The 25,276-nt window shown below is 38.8% G+C and overlaps 1 protein-coding gene across 4 annotated transcripts in view; it reads right to left on the reverse strand.

The window, feature by feature from the left end:
- Positions 1–25,276, reverse strand: part of ADAMTS14 (ADAM metallopeptidase with thrombospondin type 1 motif 14) — a 78,502-nt gene that overhangs the window by 4,512 nt on the left and 48,714 nt on the right. For 3 of the 4 annotated variants that reach the window (XR_005557270.1, XM_039348160.1, XM_039348159.1), the window contains exons 8-20: positions 24,347–24,490; positions 23,489–23,621; positions 21,937–22,050; positions 19,515–19,663; positions 17,922–18,097; positions 16,234–16,367; positions 14,844–14,967; positions 12,406–12,489; positions 11,210–11,373; positions 8,558–8,723; positions 5,148–5,280; positions 3,771–3,978; positions 769–898 (exon numbers count right to left, since the gene is read on the reverse strand). Coding sequence is in view for 3 of the 4 variants with exons in the window: in XM_039348160.1 (XP_039204094.1) it covers positions 769–898; positions 3,771–3,978; positions 5,148–5,280; positions 8,558–8,723; positions 11,210–11,373; positions 12,406–12,489; positions 14,844–14,967; positions 16,234–16,367; positions 17,922–18,097; positions 19,515–19,663; positions 21,937–22,050; positions 23,489–23,621; positions 24,347–24,490 (1,859 nt within the window). In the remaining variant the exon portion in view is untranslated. The remainder of the gene's footprint in view (positions 1–768; positions 899–3,770; positions 3,979–5,147; positions 5,281–8,557; positions 8,724–11,209; positions 11,374–12,405; positions 12,490–14,843; positions 14,968–16,233; positions 16,368–17,921; positions 18,098–19,514; positions 19,664–21,936; positions 22,051–23,488; positions 23,622–24,346; positions 24,491–25,276) is intronic. The other variant, XM_039348161.1, reaches the window with a different exon arrangement.

Below are 25,276 nucleotides of genomic sequence, written 5' to 3' on the forward strand. Positions count from 1 at the left end.
TATTGCCCTCAATCTTTCCCAGCATTAGGCCCTTTTCCAGTGAGTCCTTCCTTCTCATTACACAGCTTATTGTAGCCTAAGCTTCTTGGAAATAATATTTTTGGAGGCAGCTCCAAGGAAATCATATATTCAGGACAGAGGCATCTGCAGAATCTACCACTTTCATTAACATAATGAAAGCATTACACCAGTGGTGGCGAACCTATGGCACGCAATCAGTGGAACGAATTGCCTCCAGAAGTTGTAGATGCTCCAACACTCAGGGTTTTTAAGAAGAGATTGGACAACCACTTGTCTGAGATGACCTAGGGTTTCCTGACTGGACAAGGGATTGGACTAGATTAGAAGACCTTCCAATTTTTTATTCTATTATTTATGATGGGTGTGTGTGTAGAAACTCCCTCTTCTGCCCCATATGGCTGAGAACAAATCACATTTTTTTCTCACTTCCTGATAGGCTGAGTAGTTTCTGCACCCCAGAGATTTCTCAGACAGCTTTCTATCCTCCTCCACTTCCTTTCTCTAAGTAGAAGTTTACTCCTTGCACCAAGTCAACATGTTGTCCCTGAAAGCCTTGAATATGGACTCCCAAATAGAAAGCAAAAAAAGCTTATTGTGTCTGTGCAAGCATAGAGCCATTCACATTATGTGTTGATCAGCATTCTGACATTCTGGTTTGTGTTGTTTCTAACAATGGAGCTATTTCATTTCATTACACACTTATAGACACTGTTATTTAATTCCTTGCACAATTCCAGGTTCTCTCACCTGGGCATTCTTCCAGTTGGCAAACTTGGAAAGCCTCCGGCTTCTCACTGTCACACTGGCCAATGCTGTTATCATTGGACTTGCAGATCACTTGGCGTTGTTGAATGCCTTCTCCACAGCTGACTGAGCACTGCCATAGGAGGAGGAGAAAAACAGATCGATCAAGAAAGTGAAAAGAAGGAAAGTTGTAGCTATTAAAAGAGTCCTCGTGGGATATAAAAAAATTAAATGAAGAAGGCAGCTCCATCTAGGAGGCACCACAAATCTAATTGTGAAAATTCAGAGAAGAGCAACCAAGATGATCAAAGGCCTGGAGACTAAAGCATATGAAGAACAGCTGCAGGGCTTGGGTTTGGTTAGTCTAAAGAAAAGAAGAAATAGGGGAGACTTGATAGCAGTGTTCCAGTATCTGAGGGGTTGCCACAAGGAAGAGGGGGTCGGGTTGTTCACCAGAACACCAGAGGGCAGAACAAGAAACAATTGTTGGAAACTGATCAAGGAGAGAAACAACCTGGATTTAAGGAGAAACTTCCTGACAGTGAGGACAATCAACCAGTGGAACAGCTTGCCTCCAGAAATCGTGAGCACCCCATCACTGGAGATCTTTACAAAAAGATTAGACAATCACTTGTCTGAGATGGTGTAGGTTCTCCTGCTTAAGTTGGGGACTGGACTAGAAAACCTCCAAGGTCCCTTCCAGCTCTATTCTATTCTATGGGTTGCAAAAGATTGGTGTGCTCATGGTTTTCCTAGTGTTTTTTAAATTTGGTAACTATAAGATGTGTGAACTTCAATTTCCATAAGTTCCCAGCCATCATACTGGGAGACGAAATTCACACATCTTAAAGTAGCCAAATTCAGTCATCGGTAATCTATTTATTATTACAGCCAAAGGCCAACACATAAATTAAACATTCAAATAAAACAAAACTAAACAGAACCAATACAAGAAGACATAGCAATATATTACAATTAATGATGCAATCGATGGGTGACCAAGGACTGCCTAGTTTTACAGACAGTATAACAAAACCTAGTTACCTTCAGAAAAACTGAATCATATTGACCTGACAATAAAAATACATTGAGTATAGTTTAATGCTGGATAAAAACATGTAATAAAATTAATTATAAAAGATTATTGAAAAGATCTAAAACAGGGGTTCTCAACCTTGGCAACCTTAAGACTTGTGGACTTCAACTCCCAGAATTCTGGCTGAGGAATTCTGGGAGTTGAAGTCCACAAGTCTTAAAGTTGCCAAGGTTGAGAACCCCTGAAAAATGTTTGTGTTTCTGGCAAATCCCCAATGCTGCTGTGCAGAATCTAGCCAAATTTGAAAAATGCTATACCTGGATTTCCCTTCCCTCCTCTCCCCTCCCCTCTTTTTTTTATTTATTGAATTTATATTGCTATATTGCATGTGACTGTGAGTGGCACATCCAATTAAAACACAAGTACCCAAAGTATCTAACAATATAAACAAAATACAAACTAAACCCAAACATAAAAAAAATTAAAAACATGAATTAAAATTGACAATATGCTAAACTACCTGAATGATTCACAGATTACAATGCTAGAATCAATGCTCAACAAGACTTAGAGATAAAGTAATAATGTGTTTAAAATCCAAAGTATATTGCCAAGTCAAGGTTTTGGAGATATACCAAATCAGTATTTATTCTAACCATGCAATCAGCTGAAGGAAGTAGATGGGGACTGTCATTACATTCTCTTCAGTTATCTGAAATAAATTGTAGATTCAATATATCTGGAGAGGTTGTGAAATACACACTGAAAAAAATTGAAATAAAACATTCCAAGTAAAATACTTCAATGATTGGATCTGACAAATTCCATTTTCTATTTTTTCCAAACACATTTGCACTATACTCTGACAAGCCACGACTTGATGTAATCAATAGGTAGAAAGGATGCACAAAATAGACCAGACTCAAAATGTTTTAAGTGTGAAACATTTGTCTCAGGGATTTTGCACTCCAAACAAAACACAGGTGTTGTGTGAATTTGGAGTTGTGGATGAAACAAAAACATAGCAATTCTGAGCAGGAGAGCTGGGTGTTTTGTGCTGTTTTAGTTAATGTGATTCAAAGCTGTCCCACCTCTTGGAACTTAAATGTTATTTTCTAAATATTCATTTTTAGACCCTCTATCAAGATAAACCAGTCAGATGTACATCAAAGCATTTTTTGAAGAAGACTGCATTTGTATTAATGGCCCGAGTGGAATTCATTTTCTGCAGAGCATCTTCTGCCTCTGGAAATGGCAATTGATTAAAAAGTGAGAGATTAGGGTCTTTTTTTAAAAAAAGAAACAGAGAGCGAAAGGAGAGCCAGCCTGCTAATTTCTCTTTACATTATTTTCAATCAGTCTATCCCCAGGACAGAAGGAGGACACATTTGTCACTGAATTTGGGAAAGACAACACAAGAGGAAAATAAAGCTAAAGTTCCCCCCCACACACACAAAACTGTTATTTTGCCAAAATTTTTGCAAACTGTATTTTAGGCACTGCTACCTCATTAGTTCTTCTGATTATGGAGTGAAAAGAAGGGAGCAGGCAGCATTTCCTGACTCAATTAACAAATTTTATTAAACAGCATCCGATAAAGTAGGCCGCAATTCATGAGAGATTATGCCTTTCCATAAAATTTGTTAGTCAGATGAAATGGTACTAGCACTTCTTGATTACTTATTTTACCACTATATATACTAACACGACTCTCCTATAACCTCTGTTCATATGGTTTCCTAGGACCCAAACACTCAAAAATATTTTGCATTTTATTTTGGGGAAACAAAGCCACTTCCAAAGGTTTCAACAGACTGCTTGAGACAGGGTGTTTTGATATGATTAAAACAAAAGCCTCTTTTCCATTTCCATTTCATGAGTACCTGTGAGAGGAAGAAAGAGATGACAGAGCTACTATCTCCATAATCTGTTAAGGCAGTGATGTGACCACAAGGGGCAGATACCTTACCTGAGACCAAGGCCCTGTCCTCCATTGAGCAGGACACGGGATGCGGCTGCAAGACCTCCGAGTATCTGGTTTCTCTCCTGCGCAGTTCTTTGAGTGCATAGTCCGGTTTGTACCATTCTGCAGCTGTTGTACACACTGCACCACTCTGACCTGGACCCCCAGTTTGCCGCAGGATTTGCTGCAGGCACCCCACTGCTCAGTCCCCCAGCTGCCAAGAGAATAGCAAAACTCAGGATTGTGAATGCCTAACAATTAATGTCCTAAATCCTTTCTGACCAATGTCAACTGGGATAATATTCCAGATTGTATTTGCAAGCTCATATAATCTAGATCAATATTTTTCAACCTCAACATCTTTAAGATGTGTGGACTTCAACCCCTAGAATTTCCCAGTCAACAAGAAAGAAACTCCTTAAACACACCTCTATTTAACCTCATTTAATTTGGGAAACTGTGATTTGATTTTCAGCAATAAATAAGGCTAATAACCAGAGAACAAACCTTTATTGTGAGCAACAAAAAAAAGCTGGTTTGTAATAACTTTTTTTACAAAAAGTTGTAGCTGCATGGGTGCTCTCTCTTAATATTTACAACTAGAATTATATTTTTCTTGGCATTCAAGATTTGCTAATTTGTGATTTTATCATACAGTGTCTTACAAAAATATCCCATGTGAACCTGGGGGCATTGAAAATGTATTTTCTTATAATACATATAAAGATAAATTGGTCAGTGGTTTAATAAAATAAAAAAACATGGATTTCTTTCTCTCTCTCATTGGGCCCAGTATCTGAGCCTTTTTTTTTTTTATAAAGAACATAAATCTTCCAAAAAAATGCTACTTATGCAAGTTTATGTATGCTTGCAAGTTAGGCTTATTATACACGTTTAGGTGGATAAAGAAATGGATAACAGTGATTCATGAATTATAACCCACAAGTTCTGTCACCACCATAGCAATACGGACAGTCCTCAGCTTATGACCACAATGGAGCCTAAAATTTCTGTTGCTAATCAAGACAGCCAATTGTGTTTTGCCTCATTTTATGACCTTTTTGCCACAGTTGTTAAGCAAATCACTGCACCATGTGGTTGTAAGCAAATCTGGCTTCCCCTATTGACTTTGCTTGTCGGACGCCAGCTGGGAAAGTTACAAATGGTGATCACATGACTCCATCATGCTGCCATTGTAGAAAAGACATGCCAGTTGCCAAGCCCCTAAATTTTGTCACGTGACCATGTGGATGCTGTAACAGTCGTAAGTGTGAAAAACTGTAATAAGTCCCTTTTTTCAATGCTGTTGTAACTTTGAATGATCACTAAATGAACTGTTGTAAGTTGAGGACTACCTGAACTGTTAATGAAAGCAGCACTCACATTGGTTGAGAGCACTCTTGCACGTTACATCTTCTGCGGATTGGCTTCGGTTTCTTCCCATTGCCACAGAAGTTGCGGTGTAACATTCGGTTGTCACTCTTCCTCCGGCATCCATACTTGGCGTATTGTATTCCTGCAAGGTCGCAAAAGGAAAACAAATAAAGGCATTTCAAATGCATGTTGCAAATTACAATTGCAAAGAAGGAATGTTTTATCACCAGGGGTAAAAGCAAAAAAATGTTGCATATTGTAATGCAGAAGATTCCTAAAATGAATATAAAACTGAAACCACAGATTTTCCTTTTAGGACTAGTCCTAAAGGAACTAGCAAAAAATATATATATGGGAAATTTGTTCTTGTATATGTTGACTGCACCAAGAATTCTTTATCTGCAAAAATGGAAAGATGTGTCAATCCCCACAATGGAATAATGGATGGAAAAAGTGATGGAACTAGCAGAAACAGTCAAATTAACTGTTTTAATCCTCGACTTATGACCACAATGGATCGCCAAATTTATGTTGCTACGTGAGACATTTGTTAAGTGAGTTTTGCCCCATTTTACAACCTTTCTTGCTACAGTTGTTAAATGAGTTGCTACAGTTGTTAAGTTAGTAACATGGTTGTTAAGTAAATCTGGTTTTCCCTTTGACTTTGCTTGTCAGAAGGTCACAAAAGAGGATCCCATGATCCTGGGATACTGCCACTGTCGTAACTATGAGTTAGTTGCCAAGTGTCTGAATTTTGATCACGTGACCATGGGGAAGCTGCAATGGTTGTAAGCGTGAAAAACAGTCATAAGTCACTTTTTTCATTGCCTTTGTAACTTTGAATGGTCACTAAATGAACTGTTGTAAGTTGAGGACTACCTGTATATCTGGTTTTGTTTCTGCTTGGAAACCACTTCTAGATTTTGTGCTTGAGACAGAAAAAAAAAGAAATTTTGACTTTGGGATTTGATGATTAGATTAGTTTGTTGTTATAGAAATTATTAGTATTTACTAAATATGTAAAAGTAAAACGTTGAGGCTGTAACTTTACTATTTGTGTTCTACTGTACTAAAAAAAATGTTGAAATTTACATTTTTTCCCCTCTAATTGCACACGTCTCTTTTTCCTTCTTCATTTCCCCATTTCCCATTTGTATTTTACATTATAATTTTAATGTAGTTTACACACACACACACACTTATATATATATATATATTAGTTACATATATGCACACACATATATAGTTATGTGATATATACACATATGCAAATACATATTCATATACATACAGATACAGATAGATAAACAGACAGATAGACAGACAGATAGACATAGATATTAGTTACGTGATCAAAATTCAGGCGCTTGGCAACTAGCATGTATTTCTGACAACTGTAGGATCCTGGGGTCACATGATTGTCATTTGCAAAATTCGCAGCTGGTTTCTGACAAGCAAAGTCACTGAACAACTGTATTGATTCATTTAACAACAGGGGCAGAAAAGGTTATAAAATCAGATGCAACTCTTAGCAAAAGAATTTCTGGTCTCAATTGCAGTTGTAAAATCACTACTACTACTGTAATCAATTCTTGACTTGGACAATATTTCAAAATCACTCGTAAACTTTGTGAGCAGTATGAAGAATTCATGATAGCAGAATTAACAAAGCACAAAAGTTTAGTCCATATTAGGTGGCAATAATGATAGAAAACATTTGGCAGACCTCCATGCAGGAGATGAATTTAGAACCTCTCCTGAAATCCAGTGATTACAAATCAAGGCTCTAGTTAGCGCCCTGCTCTTCTACATTTTACCAGATTTACAAGATTCATGCCCTTGTTTAAAGGTTGGGGAGCCCTGTTCTAGCAGGCTGGTTGAGATGACAGATTTTGAACCAGCATATTTTGGTGTTACCCCTAATGTATTTTTCAATGAAATATTTGGACATATGAGTGAAAAATGCCAGTCTAATGAGGTTATCCATAATGACAACAAAAGCCCCCAAAAAGAATAAAAAAGCAATTCTTAACTACTATCTGGGATTATTAGTATGGGTGTTCCCAAAGCTTATCCTTGAAAAATCAAATTTTGTAGCTGCAATATTAGAAAAACAAGCTTGAGTCAACACATTCAGATTGAGCTTTTCAAAAACTTCTTTTGTTTTTATGTCGGGCATTTTGTTTACATTCATTCATTCATTTCTTGATTAATGGGGAATATGTTGTGCCAGATGGGTCCTAAAAGGAACCGCAACCTTTTCTAAAAGGGCTCTATCGCTTTGCAAATATTGCCAGCTGTTTCTCACTACAAGAAGCAACGGGTGGATATTTTCTGACAGCAAAAACAATTAAACAATGGGACAGCTTGCTTAGAAAAATCCTGATGGCAGTAAGAGCATACAAACACAAGACTTGATGCATATTATATTGGCTATTAATTATTACATAGAACATAGAATCATAGGGCTGGAAAGGAGCTTGGAGGTCTTCTAGTCCAGCCTCTTCTCAAGGCAGGAGACATTATACCATTCCCATTTGGGAGGCAAGCTATTCCATTAATTGCTCTGTCAGGAAACTTCCTTAGTTTCAGGTTGAATCTCTCTTTAACAAGCTTCCACCTATTGCTTCCTGCCCTCTGGTGCTTTGGAAAATAAGTCAATCCTCTCTTCATTATGACAACCCCTCAAGCAATGGAAGACAGTTATCATGTCCCGCCCCAATTCTTCTCTTTAATAGGCTAGACCAGGGGTAGGCAACCTTGGCTCTTTTATGACTCGTGGACTTCAACTTCAACTCCATTCCAAGCTGGCTCAGGAATTCTGGGAGTTGAAGTCCACGAGTCATAAAAGAGTCATAAAAGAGCCAAGGTTGCCTACCCCTGTGCTAGACATACCTATTTCCCTCAACTGTTCATCATACGATTTAGCCTTCATACTCTATCATCTTTGTTGCTCTTCTCTGCACCCTTTCTAGGATCTATTGACTTCCTCTAATACAGTTCTGAAGTTCTAAACCAAGACAAGGTATTTTAATATGTGCCCTAATCTAATATTACTTTGAAATGTTTATTCAATCTCATTATGCTTGTATATCTTTTTGTTTGTTTGTTTGTTTGTTTGTCTTACTGTCCTTTCTGGGGGGGGAGTTATTGTATTTTTGAATACCTCTAAAAGAAAATAAAGTGGTTTTTTTTAAAAAAAAAGAAAAAAGAAAGAAATGTAGAAAATTGTAAACTCTTTCCTTCCATTTAGTGGCTGTTTGACACTCCAGATCCTGTAGCCTTCAGCGTTCATCATCCAGTACCTTTTCTAGAAAGGACTTCCCTTACATTTTTAAATACAGATCCATCTGACCTGGGCCATTCCAGGACTTGCTTGCATATGGAAAGTAGTTCTAAGCATAGAGAGAGAATAATACCTCCACCACAAGCTTTTGAGCACGGAGACCAGCCCTTAAGGGCCCACTCATAGGTATCTGTTTCTTCAAGAAGGACATTATTGTTTCCGATGACAGGGAGAAGATCTTCATGAATTATATATTTATACATCAAGCTGCTTTTGGAACTATCATCTTGTGGGATGACCTGGAATCAAAGGAAATAAGATAATAATAAAAAAATGCTTCCTTTATGTTCTTGAGTTCTTAACTGCCTTTCTTCTTGGAGGGCTGTTTTACCACACTTACTTAACTGACAACTGTGTACAAGGATTCTGAACTAGTTGCCATGAGCAAGAGAGATGGAAAGCCAGTCTGGTGTGGTGGTTAAGACAACAGGCCAGAAACTAAGAGACTGGAGCAGGGGTTCTCAACCTTGGCAACTTTAAGACTTGTGGACTTCAATTCCCAGAATTCCTCAGCCAGCAAAGCTGGCTGAGGAATTCTGGGAGTTGAAGTCCACAAGTCTTAAAGTTGCCAAGGTTGAGAACCCCTGGACTGGAGAGTTCTAATCCCACCTAAGCCAAAGCTAATTGGCTGATGATCTTAGGTCAGTCCCTTTGTCTTAGCTCTGGGAAAGAGGCAATGGGCAAACTATTTCTGAAAAAGCTTGCTAAGAAAACATGCATGCATTAGTCCAAGCACTCACCATGAGTCAAAAGTGACTCGAAGGTGCACACATGCAAGCACACGCACTCTCACACACACACAGTCAATAGAGATGGGTTCCAGAGGTTTATTGCCTCAGGGCTGTTTAGTGTGATTTGTATAGTGACTTGAGAACTGCACTCCCTAATGAATGTGACCTCTTTTAAAATCTATTTTAAATTTATTATTTTATTTTATTTTATTATTGCAGGTGGTTTTATGTCATTGGGGGGGGGGTATTATATGGAAACTTTCAGTGTTATAGCTCCCTCTACTGATAAGAAAAAACCAATATAGCCTTTTCGTCTTTAATATAAAGTGGTCCTTGACTTGCAACCATTCATTCGGCAACCTTCAGAGTTAGAACACCATTTATAAAGGTGACTTTTGATGGGCCCTCAGACTTATATCCGTCATAACATCACTACAGTCATGTGATCAAAATTTAGGCACTTGGTAACTGGCATCTATTTACTTTTTTTTTTAATTTTTTATTAAGTACAAAGAAAAAAAAGGATTAAAAACATTGAACATGGTAAATCGTCTTTGAGTAACATCTCAGTCCATATTGAACATTAATTACATATAATATACCTATATACAACTATACATTTCTAGTCTCTATCTCAGTTTATCTCTTTACTGTGACCTCCATTTTTTCTCCTCCATCTATAAAATTTATTCCATATTTGATAAAATTCTGATTCTTCCTGATTTTTTAATCTTTTTGTTATCCTATCTAGTTCTGCGCAATACATAATTTTCTTTATTAGTACTTCCCCACTCGGTACTTCCATTGCTTTCTACTTTTGAGCAAATAGTATCCTTGCTACTGTGACTACATGGATAATTAAATATGTGTCCTCTTTATTTACATTTTTCTCTAGTATTCCTAATAGTAATGTCTCCGGTTTGTATTGAATGTTTTGCCTAGTCATTTCTATTGCCCAATCCCAGACCATAAACCAATACACCTGTGCTTCTCTACAAGTCCACCATACATGAAAAAAGGTGCCCTTTTCTTTTTTACATTTCCAACACATAGATGAATATCCATTATACATTTTGGGTAATCTGGCCGGAGGGCGATAACTGGAATCTATTTACAATAGTTGCGGCATCCCAGGATCATATGATCACCATTTGTGACCTTCCCAGCCGGCTTCTGACAAGCAAAATCAATGGGGGAAGCTGAGTTTGCTTAATAACCGCTCAATTCACTTAACAACTTCAGTGATTCGGTGGCAAAAAAAGGCTTTTAAAATTAGGCACGATTCATGTACCAATTGCCTTGCTTGGCAATGGAAATTCTTGTTCCAATTGTGGTTCATAAATTGAGGACTGCCTGTAGATGGGATAGCACAGTGGTGGCGAACCTATGGCATGGGTGCCAGAGGCGGCACTCAGAGTCCTCTCTGTGGGCACGCACGCTGTCGCCCCAGTCCTAGGCATTCAGCTGGGTTTTATAAAACCTTTTCGTTTTAGGCGTCAGCTGCCGTGTACAAAAAAAAAAAGATTCAATCAATCAGTCAATTTCAACTTCTCGCAGGAAAAAAAAGATCTTGCAAAGTTGGAATTGACTGATTGAACTTTTTAGTCCCACCCAGTCTGCTGTTACCACTGCAGCCACGCCCACCCAATGGGCCACACCCACCCGGCACCCGACGATGCATAAGTGGGTTTTGGGTTGCAGTTTGGGCACTCGGTCTCTAAAAGGTTCACCATCACTGGGATAGCAAATAGAAGAGGGAAATAGCTCTCTTCCACTTGCTCAAAGAAACAACATGGATACCCCTTTCTTCAAAACCACAAAAGAACTGGAATCCAAGCTTTCAGTCCCACACACTTTGGGGGAACCTGGGAAGGAGCACAGAAAGTTATGACTTGCAGGCTGCAGTTCTCACATTCCTGGTTTCAAACAAGAAAACAATACTTGTGCTTTTTTTATACAGATGTGTGGGAGCCTAAGATATCCTCAGGACTTACCAGAACATTGATAGCTTGATGAAGGGGACCACTAGTCCTCAAGCTTTCCTTGCCATTCTCAGTGGTGTATTCCCATTCCAAACCCACCTTTAGAAAAGTCTGGTTCTTGACACTTTTGATGTTTGGCTTGATAAGGAAGTCACCAGAGTCTTGGTTCTTAACAGCTAGAAAAGGAAAATAAATTATTTGCAGCAGATGAACAGGCTGAGTCTGAGGGTGGGGTCAAACGCACCATCAGTTTGGAATCACTACGCTGCCACAAGAGATCTAATCCAAACCCCAAGAATTCCATTGATCTTATATGGCACCAATTCACCTTGACCATTAGTAGTTCAGATTCTTATATACAGGTAACGTGAAATTAATTTGTAGCCTTTTTGAACTCTGTCCTGGGTCCTGATTTCTTGCGCCTGACATTATTTGGATTATGGCTCTCATCAACATCCTTCAAAAGGAAGAGCGGACAATGATACAGACATTGTTTAGGTATAGAAAGCCCTGAAGTTGTACAGGGACATGTTTTCCCTGTTAAATGTTATTTTGTTTATTGGTTTAAATCTGCCCCCGTTTCAGTACATTTTTGCACTTATAAAACAACAGAATGTGGTATAGGCACCTGTCCTTTATTAACTATGAGAATTATAAGAAGAAGGGGATGTGGTGCAGTGAAAAAGCATGTTTTCTCTATAACTTAATTAGAATTTCCTAGTAGCAGTAGAATATGCAAGCTACTTTTCTCAGTCTCCTTCAAAATGTTAGGTGGAGTCAAATTTTTGTACTCTATCATATTGAAAGTTTGTTGTTGTTAGAAATCATTTGTCCATGCAGTCACTAGGGACTAAAACTACTGGCACAAAATTAACTCTTGTCTACTTTAATAATAGATAATCCACGCGGAAATCAAGCCTGTAGTGCCTATTTATATTTTGGAAATGACAACTGGATAAAGTAGGCACAGGTTATAAAGAAACTGTTTAAAAATATTAATTGGCTGATATGCAAAGGCAGCTTTTGGAAAAACCATGAACTCAGCCGAAAATCAGCTTCAATGAGTTCATGTGAAATAAATATCTGTTTTGGTTGAACTTTAATTTCGACTAGATTCAGCCCTTCTGCTTTTTTGACAAACATTTGTTAAACATCCCTCGGAATACACAGTACAATATGTAATTGTTTCCCAGGCAATTTGTTCTTACCAATTATATGGGATGCAGGTTCCATCTCCTCAATTAGAACATGCCTGGCACCTACTGGAATCTCAAACATTTTCAGAGCACCCCCTAAAAATAGCAAAAGAAATAAGCCATATTTAAAATGGACAGTGTTATTGTTGGGGATGAGTCCTAAATATGCATAAAAAATGAAGCTGCTGAGACAGGAATCAGCAGTTTCTAGGCTACAAAGAACTATTATGTTAACTCGGATACGGTGTCTTCCTTAACCACAAAGAAAATGACCAAATATGCATTGATATAAACAGTTTGAAGGAAAAAATCATAATAATTTAAGGCTTTGATTTCTGCATATCATAGCGGGCAATCTCCTGCCCTTATATGTCTTTATTCCTCAGTCACATGTTTGAGAGCCTTCTAGAATAAGCCACTTCCTGAATCAGGGATTAAAAGTCATGAATATTTAGCTGCCTTTAGTTGCCAATATAAGTTTGAAAATATAGTAGTATCTCTAAAATTTTATTGTATTTTTATAAATGATTGTATGTTTTAAAAAATAAAAATTTTCAATTAAAAAAAAAAAGAAAATATAGCAGTATCCTACTGCAGAATTGTCAGGCAGCCCCTTAATCTTTCAGAGATGAACAATATTTCCCATGAATATAATTCTTTTTTTATTTTAATAAGGAAATTTTGGCTATAAAGGGGGCTTTTTGGCATCAGTATTGAGTAGTCTGAACTAACCATAGGAATGTGGTTATAAACTTCTCACAGGCTCACACAAGCCAGGTTAGTTCTTTTTTTCATTTTAACAAAAGACTGATGCTTCAACCTATAAATTATAATGCATCTTATTTTACAATCCTCCATTAGCCTCCAATCTGTAGCCAGCAAAATAGGCCCTATTTCCTCATGGTGAGGACTTTGAAAAAAGGAAGAGAAATTCCTTCTCTGATTCAATCCATGCCCAACAAACGCAGGGCTCATATGTGGGCAGTCAGGATATGGGCAGTGGATCACTTCTTGGGAGAACAGGAGGAACTGCACCAAAACAACTGGATCTATTTCCCTCCTTTTTTGAGGGAAATAAAGCTGGGCACTTTGGAGTATTCAAAAGGGCCCATCTTCTAGTAGCCTCACATTATAGCAAACATCAAGACCTATATTTATTTTAATCTCACTTGGAGTGATACATCCCTTGCCCACAGGGTCTTTGGGTATAGTTCCCTAGGAGCTACCACAATTAAAGATCAGGATGCCATTCTCATGACAGTCACCTGTCTTCTAAGGTGATCTATTTCATTCCTTGGTATGTCCCTCCACCTGCCCTTGAAACAGCTTGCTCTTCATTCAACAATTTATCAGAAACTCCATCTTTGCTCATTTGTCTCATTTTTTTACACAGATCCTTAAATCATAGCATGTTATTGGAAAGTTCAATTTTAATTATTGGATGTAAGTTTCCATCTATTCTCTGCCTGTCATCCAGATTCTGCTGGAGAAACAGATGACAAATGCCACCTTAGAGCAATATCTCTGTCGCAGTGGAAATTATCAGCAAAACAATGGGCTAAACTTTTACTTATAGTTGAGTTCACTTGTAATAATTACTCAGTTCAGACCTCCACTCAGAGGTTCCCATTTCAGACTACCTATAACCACCACCCATGTCTGCTACTGAACTTTTCCAGTTGTCTTTTTTTCTAAAAGCCTGCCACTTTTTCTAGGTACTTCAAATTTTCTTAAATATCACCTGGATCATGTCAAGCCCTCTTAAAAGCAATTTGCTGTCACACCTAAGAAAGTGTTATTTATTGCTGCTGAAGTCAATGTCTGGCTTTCTATCCAAAGTAGAGCAGCTGGCAGGATCTAGTTGACTTTAGCTGATCTCAAAAACATCTAAACAGGATTGCATTGGTAAACAATCAAGAAATGATAGTGTGGATGGCTAGAGTGGTCAGCTAGACTAGTTAGGTGGGAAAACATTCCAAAAATCATAAGCGGCAGCCATTTCCATATTACTGTCAACACCCATAGGCTTCCCTTATAGCAGGGGTCTTCAAACTTGTGGACTTCAACTCCCAGAATTATGACTTGTGGACTTTTATGACTTGTGGACTTCAAGCTGGCTGAGGAATTCTGGGAGTTGAAGTCCACAAGTCATAAAAGGGCCAAGTTTGAAGACCCGTGCCCTATAGCTTCCAAGAGCTGATTATAATATTATCTTTATATTATATTATTGTATAATGATTTATATAATATTATTATATTATTTTCCATAACTATCAAGGACTCAAAAAATTTAAAGAGGATGGAAGCACATTATTTATGTTAGAGAATTGCTATGGTACGCCAAGATTATAAACATATGCTGAAGTATAGAAGACTGTGTTTACCTTTAATTGTGATGCTAAATCCACTATCATTACCTTTTCAAGTAGCATTTGTTCTTCCATTCTCACCTGACTGCTTGGGGGTTTTGACCAAAGTCCCCTTCACTGTTCTACAATGGGAATTGTCACCCCCGCAAACACCACACTTGTCATCCTCCTTCAGAGAACCTATTTCTCTGTCGCACCCAACATGCTGCCATTCAAAGAAGAAAAACACATTATTAGGAAATGGGGTTAAGGATGCAAATTCAAAATGGCAATCCTTGAAATGAACTCGGAAGAGGCCTTGCAGAGTACAGTTTAATATTTCTCTCTGTATGACGGGATGATATACTTCAGTATCTCTCAACCTTGGCAACTTTAAGCTGTGTGGACTTCCAATTCCCAGAACTTCCAGCTGGTATTGATTTACTTTGTGGGCAACCATCAGACGATCAGATTTAACCAAATAGGCCTACTTATATTTATATTTTAAAGGAGCCTCACAAATCAATAAAATGTATTTTAAAATCAAAACAAAAGTTTAAAAAAATCTATATAATTGCATTTCCTGGTTTGCCAATGCATTTCTTTCAGATATTCCTCATATGGTTTATTCCAAGGCCTGGCATTTTCTACTGGAACTTAAAACATATATGGATATTCTGCTTTAAGTACACAATCTGTTCATTTGCTGTATATGGCAGTGGCTCTTCAGAACTGTGACTTAGTATGTACCTTTCACTTTTTCTGCTGCTGCACATTTGACGGGAAGATTATTTATTGTTTGTGTGTTTATCTTCTGTATCCCTAATCTGCTTTCAATAAAACCTAGTTCTTGTTTATGTGAAATAATTCCTTGGAAGGCAGAAAATGCTAAACTTTGCAGCTGAAGAGCGTGACGTTATGAGTGTGTTTAAATCATCATTGCTGAAATGTTTTAGTGCAACCGACTCTCATCCAGGGCTTTCCAGGTAGTTCTGGTCCTCAACACAACCATTTGTTTGGTGACCGTTTAACGTTACAACGGCATTGAAAAAATAACTTATGACCATTTTTCACACTTATGACTGTTGCAGCATGATTAAAATTCGGGTGCTTGGTAACTGGCATGTACTTATGACGGTTGCACTGTCCCAGGATCATGTGATCACTGTCTGTAATCTTCCCAACTGGCTTCCAATAAGCAAAGTCAATGTGGGAAGCCGGATTTACTAAATTAATACATGATTTACTCAACAACTATAGTGATTCACTTAACAACTGTGGCAAGGTCATAAAATGAGGCAAAACTCACTTAACAACTGCCTTGCTTAGCAATGGAAATTTGGGGCTTAATTGTGGTGACAAGTCAAGAATTGTCTGCATAACTTTACCATGGCCACTGCTGGCATTGAAATCAGAGAACGTCTGTCACATATCTATTATAACTCATTTTAGAAAAGTTTCTAAAACTTGAATGGACCTGCAAGTTACATACCACACATTCACCCCTTACACAGATACTGTATGGATCTCTGTAGGTGCACCTGGTACCATCGTGAACAACCTGATTCATAAATACCACATCTCCAGTTTCCTCAGACTGGCAAATTAGTTCACATTTCTGGGCATCTGCAGAAAAATAAAATACATGGAAAAGTTTGGTTCTATGTTCTGGTAATTGAGATGAGAAGTGGAGCTCTGTATTTACAATTCAACTTCCTGGGAATCAAGGAAACCAGTCTATGATGGTTTCTTCCTCCTAGCAATTCTTCCTTATTTGCAAAGAGAACAATGATACTAAGGCCTAAACCTGAGATGTCCAACCTTAGCAACTTTAAGACTTGTGGACTTCAGTTCCCAGAATTCTCCAGCCTTAGGTGTGTTGGTTGTCATGGGGCCCTAAGGGAGAAGGTGTAGCCTGGAGGTGGTTGATGCAGTGACAGAGAAGACACCATATCTGCTCTGATCCCATGGGGTTTTTTTTAAATTTGTAATGAAAAATATTTCCATTTTAATTCATTTTTATATTTATAATTGTTTTTATATTCACAATGACAATTTTACTTGGTGCCATACATATTTATTTGTATTGTTTAAATTGTTTTTATGTTTTGCAATGCATTGGCTGAGATGAGCAGTTATAAGAAATTAAAGGAGAGAAGCAACTTAGAATTAAGGAGAAATTTTCTGACAGTTAGAACAATTAACTAGTGGAACAACCTGCCTCCAGAAGCTGTGAATGCTCCAACACTGGAAGTTTTTAAGAAGAGACTGGACAGCCATTTGTCTGAAATGGCCAGTGATGGCAAACCTTTTAGAGACCGAGTGCCCAAACTGCAACTCAAAACCCACTTAGGCATCGTCGGGTGCCAGGTGGGTGTGGCCCATTGGCTGGCTGCAGTGGTAACGGCAGACTGGGTGGGACTAAAAAGTTCAATCAATCAATTCCAACTTTGCAAGATCTTTTTTTTCTGCAAGAAGTTGAAATTGACTGATTGATTGAATCCTTTTTTTTTTTTTTGCACACGGTGGCGGAGGCCTAAAGTGAAAAGGTTTTATAAAACCCAGCTGAAGACCTAGGACTGGGGCGACAGCTTGCATGCCCACAGAGAGGGCTCTGAGTGCCACCACTGGCACCCGTGCCATAGGTTCACCATCACTGGTATAGGCTTTCCTACCTGAGCAGGTGGTTGGACTAGATGACCTCCAAGGTCCCTTCCAACTTTTATTATTATTATTATTTATTTTTATTGTTGTTATTATTATTAAGGTGACCAACCATCCTCCTTTAGGGAGGACAGTCCTCCTTTTGTAAGTTCTGTCCTTCCTCAAAAAGTGTCCTCCTTCATGTCCTCCTTTTCGATATTTGAAGACTAATCTGCAGGGCTTTTTTTTTCCCTCATAGAACGGTGTTTCGGCACCTTTTTTTGATGGTTTTTTTTTTTCAACTTTTGCATGAGCTGTGCTACTCCCACTATTGGCTTTCAAAAGCCAGTAAGAATTGCTGCTGAGCACGCCAAAACACCCGGCCAGCAAACTTTGTACATGCAAGTTGTCTATATTATTGTTGCAATGAATAAAATGTTTCTTTTATTTACAATATTTTTTTTCTTCAATTTATTTGTGTCCTCTTTTTCACTATAAAAAAGTTGGTCACCTTATTATTATTATTATTATTATTACCATCAGGGTGCTCATAAGGAAGCCAGGTGTGCTTAGAGCTTTCATGGATGTAATAAGAGTTCCGCTTGGAACACTGCTGAGCATGAAAATCCTCATAGGGACCTTGGCAGTCTTCAGCGTTGCAGACCTGATATTCATACGTAGCACCTGGACACTGACGTCCACCATAAGCTGGGCTGGAAAACAAACAAAGAGCCAAATAAGGACTAGAGCACTCAAATTCTGCAGCCCAAGGCAAGCAGGAAGGGCATTCGGTTTCATTCATTTTAATCTTTTCTCTTGTTGGTTTATATCAGTGTTTCTCAACCTTGACAATTTTAAGGCATGTGGACTTCAACTCCCAGAATTCCACAGCCAGCAGTTGAAGTCCACATGCCTTAAAATTGTCAAGGTTGAGAAACACTGGTTTATATAAATGAATAAAAAATATATTTTACATTGTTTTTTTTTTAAAAAAAAATCTCAAAGCAGGCATACAATGCATATAATGCAAACTTCTGCAAGTAAAGTGTATTTACTATTAACAATAAGTTCTAAGACACAGGTCCCCAACCTTTGGGGTACCAGGGACTGGTTCCGTGGAGAGAAGTTTTTCTGCGGACCAGAGAGTGTGTGGTTTTCTGTGCTGCCTACATCCCACGGATGGGGATTTGCTTGTTTGTGCGGACCGGTTGCTGGCATGCCGCGGTACTGGTCCATGGAATGGGGGTTGGGGACCCCTGCTCTAAGAAGATACAGGTTACAATGATATTCAGGCTTAGCCTCATCTGATCATGTGTTCTAATATTTGTTTTTGAATCAAGCCTCTTCTGACTAAAGAGGATAAATAGAATTGATTTATCATAATCAGAAATTAGCATATTAGTGAACATTTACTCTAAATTTCCTGATGGATACACTTATCATTGAGGACAGAATAGCACTTCCTACTGTGGAACTACGGTAACTAATAAAAATCTGTTGTTCTTTGAACATTGCTCTAAAGGTAGGAGCAGAACCACTGTAATATGATGCCCAAAAGGAATGTGACAGAATGAAGGAATTAACCTTGAGAAAGATCTTTGCTGATAATTAAGACTGGCTTCTAGCTAAGCAACCACTGTCTAACTCTAGTTTAATATTAGCTGTACATCGTAGTTTATTTAAGTGCACCCTTTAAAAATACACAATATTTACAGACCTAATTTTGTTAAAATTGATGTTGTAGGCAGTCATATACCCAAAGGCTATAAGGGGAAGAGAGAGCATTCTCATATTTTGGCAATTATTAATTGCGCTGTGATTTTTTGCATAAAATCTTCTCTTTACTGTCAGCTATACTGGGGAGAGACTCAGTTTGGTGCAGTAGTTAAGGTACCAGGTTAGAAACTCAGAGACCATAAGTTCTAGTCCCACCTTAGACATCTGGGTGACCTTAGACCAGTCACTTTCTCTGAGCCCTAGGAAATAGGCAATGTTAACTTGCAGTTGTCAGCAGTCAACACTGACTCAAAGGCACATCCACACTCACAAAAGTTCAGGGAACTATAGAGTTGCTCTGCTAAATAAGGTAGGTGCTCTTGATACCTTTATCCCACGGAAAACCAGACTTACGGTGGTCTGTTGCAGTTCCTGCTGCGGGAACGCACCCCACCCCCACAAGTCCTGGAGCAGGAACCAAATTTGGACCAGGAACTCCAGCCGCCATCCTGGCTGTAAGGTTGTTCTGAAGTCTTCCAGATGCAGTGACCCTTGAAACACCACTGGAACAGGAGAAGAAATAAGGGTTACCTGAACACCTGCCTCTTCATATCTGTCCAGTGTTAGTGAGGAGAGCAGTTCTACCGCCACAGAAGCACCCAGCTTTACAATAGGGTTCGGAATCTGTTCCTCCCACTTTCATTGGTCAGGCAGACAGGGATGACTGTGGAGCAATAAAGAAAGGTCTCAGGGGGGCCTGGGTGGCATAGGATAGTCACGAAAAAAACCTTATCACTTCTAGAGCACCAACGTTGAATCTTGGCACAATCCAATAACATGCCTTACCTTATGTTTCCCCCCCCCCCCAAATACATCTATATTTTCCAGTGGGGAAACCAAATGGATATCATGGGAAGGCATTAAACTAGGAGACTTCAAACTTGGCAACTTTAAAACTTGTGGACTTCAACTCCCAGAATTAGCCAGCCATGGGGAATTCTGAGAGTTGAAGTCCACAAGTCTTAAAGCTACCAAGTTTAGAGACCCCTGCATTAAACCTACACTTGTATCTTCCATGAAGGTAGCAAACACAAAGTATGAACAGCAAACAGTCACAGGTTAAAAAGAAACAACTATCTTTTCACTATTAATCAGGGGGTGTGATCTGAAGCATTTTAGTGCTGCAGGAAATATCAAAGAAAAACCATCAGTGCAAAATAACAACTACCAGGAAAATGTACAAAGTGGTTTAACGTGAGATTTCAATCATTATTTATTTATGAGCCATGATGGCACAGTGGTTAGAATGCAATATTGCAGACTAACTGTAGCCAAAGCAGGAGTTCGATCCTGACCAGCTCAAGGTTGATTCAGCCTTCTATCCTTCAAGGTCAGTAAAATGAGGATCCAGATTTTGGGGAGCAAATATGCTGACTCTGTAAACTACTTTGAGAGGGCTGTAAAGCACTATGAAGCGGTATATAAATCTAAGGGCTATTGGTATTGCTATTGTTATGCATAGCCCACCCAACTGTCTCAGGCATTCAAAAATTAAATTCAGGCCTAATTTTTTACAGCCACTCAAATTGTACAGAATAGGAATTGCTAAAGTTATCTGTGAGAAATACCAAGCATGGGAAAGACTGTAAGAAAAATGAGGAAGTTATTCTTTTGATTACAGGAGTAAATTCTGGGGATCCCGTGCCTTTAGCTGCAGCTCCAGCATCTCTCCCCACTCCCCAATTTTTTTGCATGTAAATGGGAGGGGAGGTTGCTCATGCATTCTAGAAGTCACTTTAAACCTGGGCATTGAGATACGGGTATATGAATCACAGTAAGCAAACAAATTTAACAGATAATCAACTTAATCGGTTACAAGTGAAAACAATTAATTATTAATCAATTCATCAAAAGCAGTAATAAACATTGCTATTTAATTATTCAATCAATTTATTTCCTTCCCTTCTCTTTTTCGTCCTTTTGATGCGACACTTAGCAATTGGGATGTCAGTCCCAACTGTCGCTAAATGAGGACTACTTTGTATTGTCAATTTGAAAAGAAAGAATATGCATATAAAGTAAAGGATAAAAAATGTACAACATTGTCCATTTTGGCCCATAAGACATACAGTATGTCTGTCTGTCCATATACGGATGTAAAACTGTTTGGCCTCCTGCTAAAATGAGACTGAAATAATAATAATAATAATAATAATAATAATAATAATAATAATAATAGTAGTAGTAGTAGTAGTAGTAGTAGTAGTAGTAGTAGTAGTAATAGTAATAGTAATAGTAATAGTAATAATAATAAAGTTGGAAGGGACCTTGGAAGTCATCAAGTCCAACCCCCTGCTCAGGCAGGACACCCTATACCAGTGATGGCAAACTTTTTAGAGACCGAGTGCCCAAAAACTGCCCCTGCCCTTGCTCCACCCCCTGCCCCGCCCCTGCTCTGCCCCCACCCCGCCTGCCCGCAGGGCCACTCACCGCCTCGAGGGCCCGCCACAGATCGCCCAGCAGTGCCATAGCGGCCACGCCTTCTACCCGCGCCCCGCAGCATCAACTGCGTGATGGGGCATGAGGGCAGAGTCTTGTTTACACTGTCTGGCTGCCATGTCCTTGGCTGCACTGCTTTGCGTAGGCCACGCTCGGGGGTGACTCTTCTCCAGGGGGGCTGCTGGTGAGGAGCGGGTCACGGGAGGAGGCAAGGCTGGGGCAATGGCATGAATGCCCACAGAGAGAGCTCCAAGTGCTGCCTCTGGCACGCGTGCCATAGGTTCATCACCACTGCCCTATACCATTTCGGACAAATCTCACTCAACAGCAGACATACCTGACCCGAAGCACACTCCGTTCCATCCAAAGGTGGCCCTTTCTTCGTTTTACAGAAATAAGGGTTGTCCGGATGGCTGCACCACAGCTGTTTGCAAGGGTCAAAAGTTCTGAACTGTAAAGGAGAAGGGCCACATAAAGCTTATTGCTCTTTCTCCATTTAAGCCAAATGTACTCTGCTTTGAACAATATTTTATCTTTTAATTTAATGCAGTTGCAGCTCTACATTATAGATACAGTTTTTTTAAAAAAAGAAGTGGTGTGCAACCACCAAATAATAATCTCATAAATTACAGATTGATTAAAGCAGGGGTCCTCAAACTTGGCCACTTTAAGACTTGTGGATTTCAACTCCCAGAATTCCCCAGCCACTCTGGCTGGGGAATTCTGGGAGTTGAAGTCCACAAGTCTTAAAGTGGCCAAGCTTGAGGACCTCTGGATTAAAGTTATCTGTTGTCTGCTATTTGCACAACTCCTGATCCAACAGGTTTGACATACATTCAAGATAAAGAGAGCACCATAGTTTTTTTTTCCAACCACATTTGCCTCGTTCAAAGCAAGATCTTATTTCTTTGTCTCAAAAGCTCATGATTCGTCCAATTTGAGATCAACTCCCTGGTGACTTCAATGATACTCCCCTATATGGTGTTTCATGGCCTTCTTTAAGGATATTTTTACTATTATTTCCCAATATAGCCAGCCTCTGCAGGGGGATAGAATGGGAGAGTAGCTAAATATATCATGAAATTATAATCATTTAAAAAGAAACACAATTTTATGGACCTGGCAGACAGAATTTGCATGTGGATGTCATTGCACACATGTTGTCATTTTGGTGCGCCTTTTCTTTGGTGCAGATTCTTATGAGACCAATCGCACGTACCCTCAAAAACATTATTTGTTATTTTAACTTGCAGCTTTATGGATAGAAAATATCCGTTCACTCCCATAAAACAGATTGCCATTGATTTAGTTTACCTACATATATTTGAGGGTCCGCCACAAAGAAGACGGGGCTCAACCTATTTTTCAAAGCATCAGAAGACAAGAAACAATGGATGGAAACTAATCAAGGAGAGAAGCAACCTGGAACTAAGGACAAATTTCCTGACAGTGAGGACAATTAACCAGTGGAACAGCTTGCCTTCAGAAATTGTGGTTATTTCATCACTGGAGGCTTTTAAGAACAGACTGGACAGCTACTTGTCTGAAATAGTACAGGGTCTCATGTCTGAGCGGGGTGCATGTGTGTGTGGTTGGACTAGAAGATCTCCAAGGTCCCTTCCAACTCTTATTATTCTCTATTCTATATTCTCTACATAAGTTTCTCATCACACTGTCATGAAAAGCTACTTTAGAGGCTGAAGGGATTCTGTGGAACTGAATGGAATAAGGTCATCGGCAGCTGCAGGACATGGCAACTGGACAAATCTAAAGCAAAGCCACCAGTGGGTTGAAGCCAACATGTGATTCATTAAGAAAAGAAACCCTAGGAATTAACAGAAGGAAGAAGAAATGGTTTCCCCACACACCAACAACGTTTCCATACTCACAGCTGTGCATGTTTTGTATCCCACACCAAAGTCAAAGCGGCATTGCTCGTCCATAGTGTAATCAATTCCTGGCAATTCTGGGAGTCTGGGCCAGTTCTGCATAAAAGGATCATCTAAGAGACAGTCGTAAGAACTGCAGCACAAAAAACAGAGATTGTGTATTAGAGATTAAATGTTCCTTGCAGATTCATTCAGCGGCTCCAAAAATCCTGGCGCTCTATAAGTTTCCATTTTTTCCTGATCAGAAATTTATTTCATCCTCTTTCTACATTAGATTGTATATAATTTCCTCTCGTCTGAAATAAACTCCATACACATGAGTTTTGTCCATGTCCTATCCATATTTCTTTGAGCACTTTTCCCCAATATTCTTAACTACGTATACATTATCTGAATTGCAAACTACTGTACATCACAACTTTAAGCAAAGTTAAGATGCTTATTTATAAACGGCTTCCTAATTAGTCAACAACACAAAAGCAAACTTTGGAATAAAGAGTATTTTTCTCCAATCCCAATATTCAAGCTATTTGGCATTTTGTAGCATCCGAATTGTTCTGTAAATTATAAAGTCTTTTTGCTTCAACTGTATTCTTTCTTACCATTAATTTATCCGATACAAAATGAAACAGAACAATTTCAAAGCAATGAAGTTAAGCTTACTGTATAAGGAGTCCTTGGTTCTCTTTGATCTTAGTTGTTTTCTTGCAGATATTTCATTACCCAAAATAGGTTCCCCAGTAACATGTTACCTAGTTTGGGTAATTAAAAAACTGCAAGAAAATGAATTCAGAGAGCACCAAGGACCCCTCATTTCAACCCTGAACTACAAATATTCTCCTTTATTGGTAAACTTACTGTATATAACGGTTCAACTCCTGTTTGCTACATCGGGACCAGTGATAACGGTGAAATGCAGCCTGCACTAGTGGTGCCATAATACTGCCCATGCCAGTCTCATCAGCACATTGGTTACCTTGGCCATCGTGTTCCATACCTAACCTGTTAAAAATAAACCTTTAAGTTGCACAGTATTTCCCAAGATCCATGAAGCACTAAATCATGAAACTGTATCAGCATTTTGAATACCATTGAGTACCCTAGTACGTTTATTACCGTATGGTCTGAAGTACGTACAATTGTTTTTGCTATTAATATAAACAGATCTGCTTTACTCATTAAAAGAAATGAAATGGGCCTACCTCTCCAAAAACGTGGTCAATCAATAATATGAGAGCAAGTGACTTGGTATCATTTGTTAAGAGAGTTTTGCCCCATTTTATAACCTTTTTTGCCACAGTGTTATTTGAATCACTGCAGTTAAGTTAGTAACACAGTTGTTAAGTGAATCTGGCTTCCCCATTGACTTTGCTTCACAGAAGGTCACCAAAGATGATCACATGACCCCGGGACACCACAACCCTCATAAATAAGAGCCAGTCACCAAGCATCTGAATTTTGATCATGTGACCATTGGGATGCTGCAACAGTCGTGTGAAAAACAATCATGTCATTTTTTTCAGTGCTGTTGTAACTTTGAGCAGTCACTAAACAAATGGTTATAAGTTGAGGACTACTTAATACACCTACTGAAAGATTTCTGACTGAATGAAAAATGTTCACCCACTCCATAATCAAAGTTCCACGGCTGAGTTTTCAACCCATCACAGTCAATGTATTAAAAAGGCTGTGCAGGTCCCATGAGATCAGCAATATACAATTTCCCTTACTTGATTTCAGAGCCCTGGGAGAAATTGTATGGGCACAGGTCAAGTATGCTAAGGTTTT

The sequence above is a fragment of the Crotalus tigris genome, unplaced genomic scaffold (assembly GCF_016545835.1).
Source record: "Crotalus tigris isolate CLP2741 ecotype Arizona unplaced genomic scaffold, ASM1654583v1 scf7180000018124.1459596, whole genome shotgun sequence".
NCBI lineage: Eukaryota > Metazoa > Chordata > Lepidosauria > Squamata > Viperidae > Crotalus > Crotalus tigris.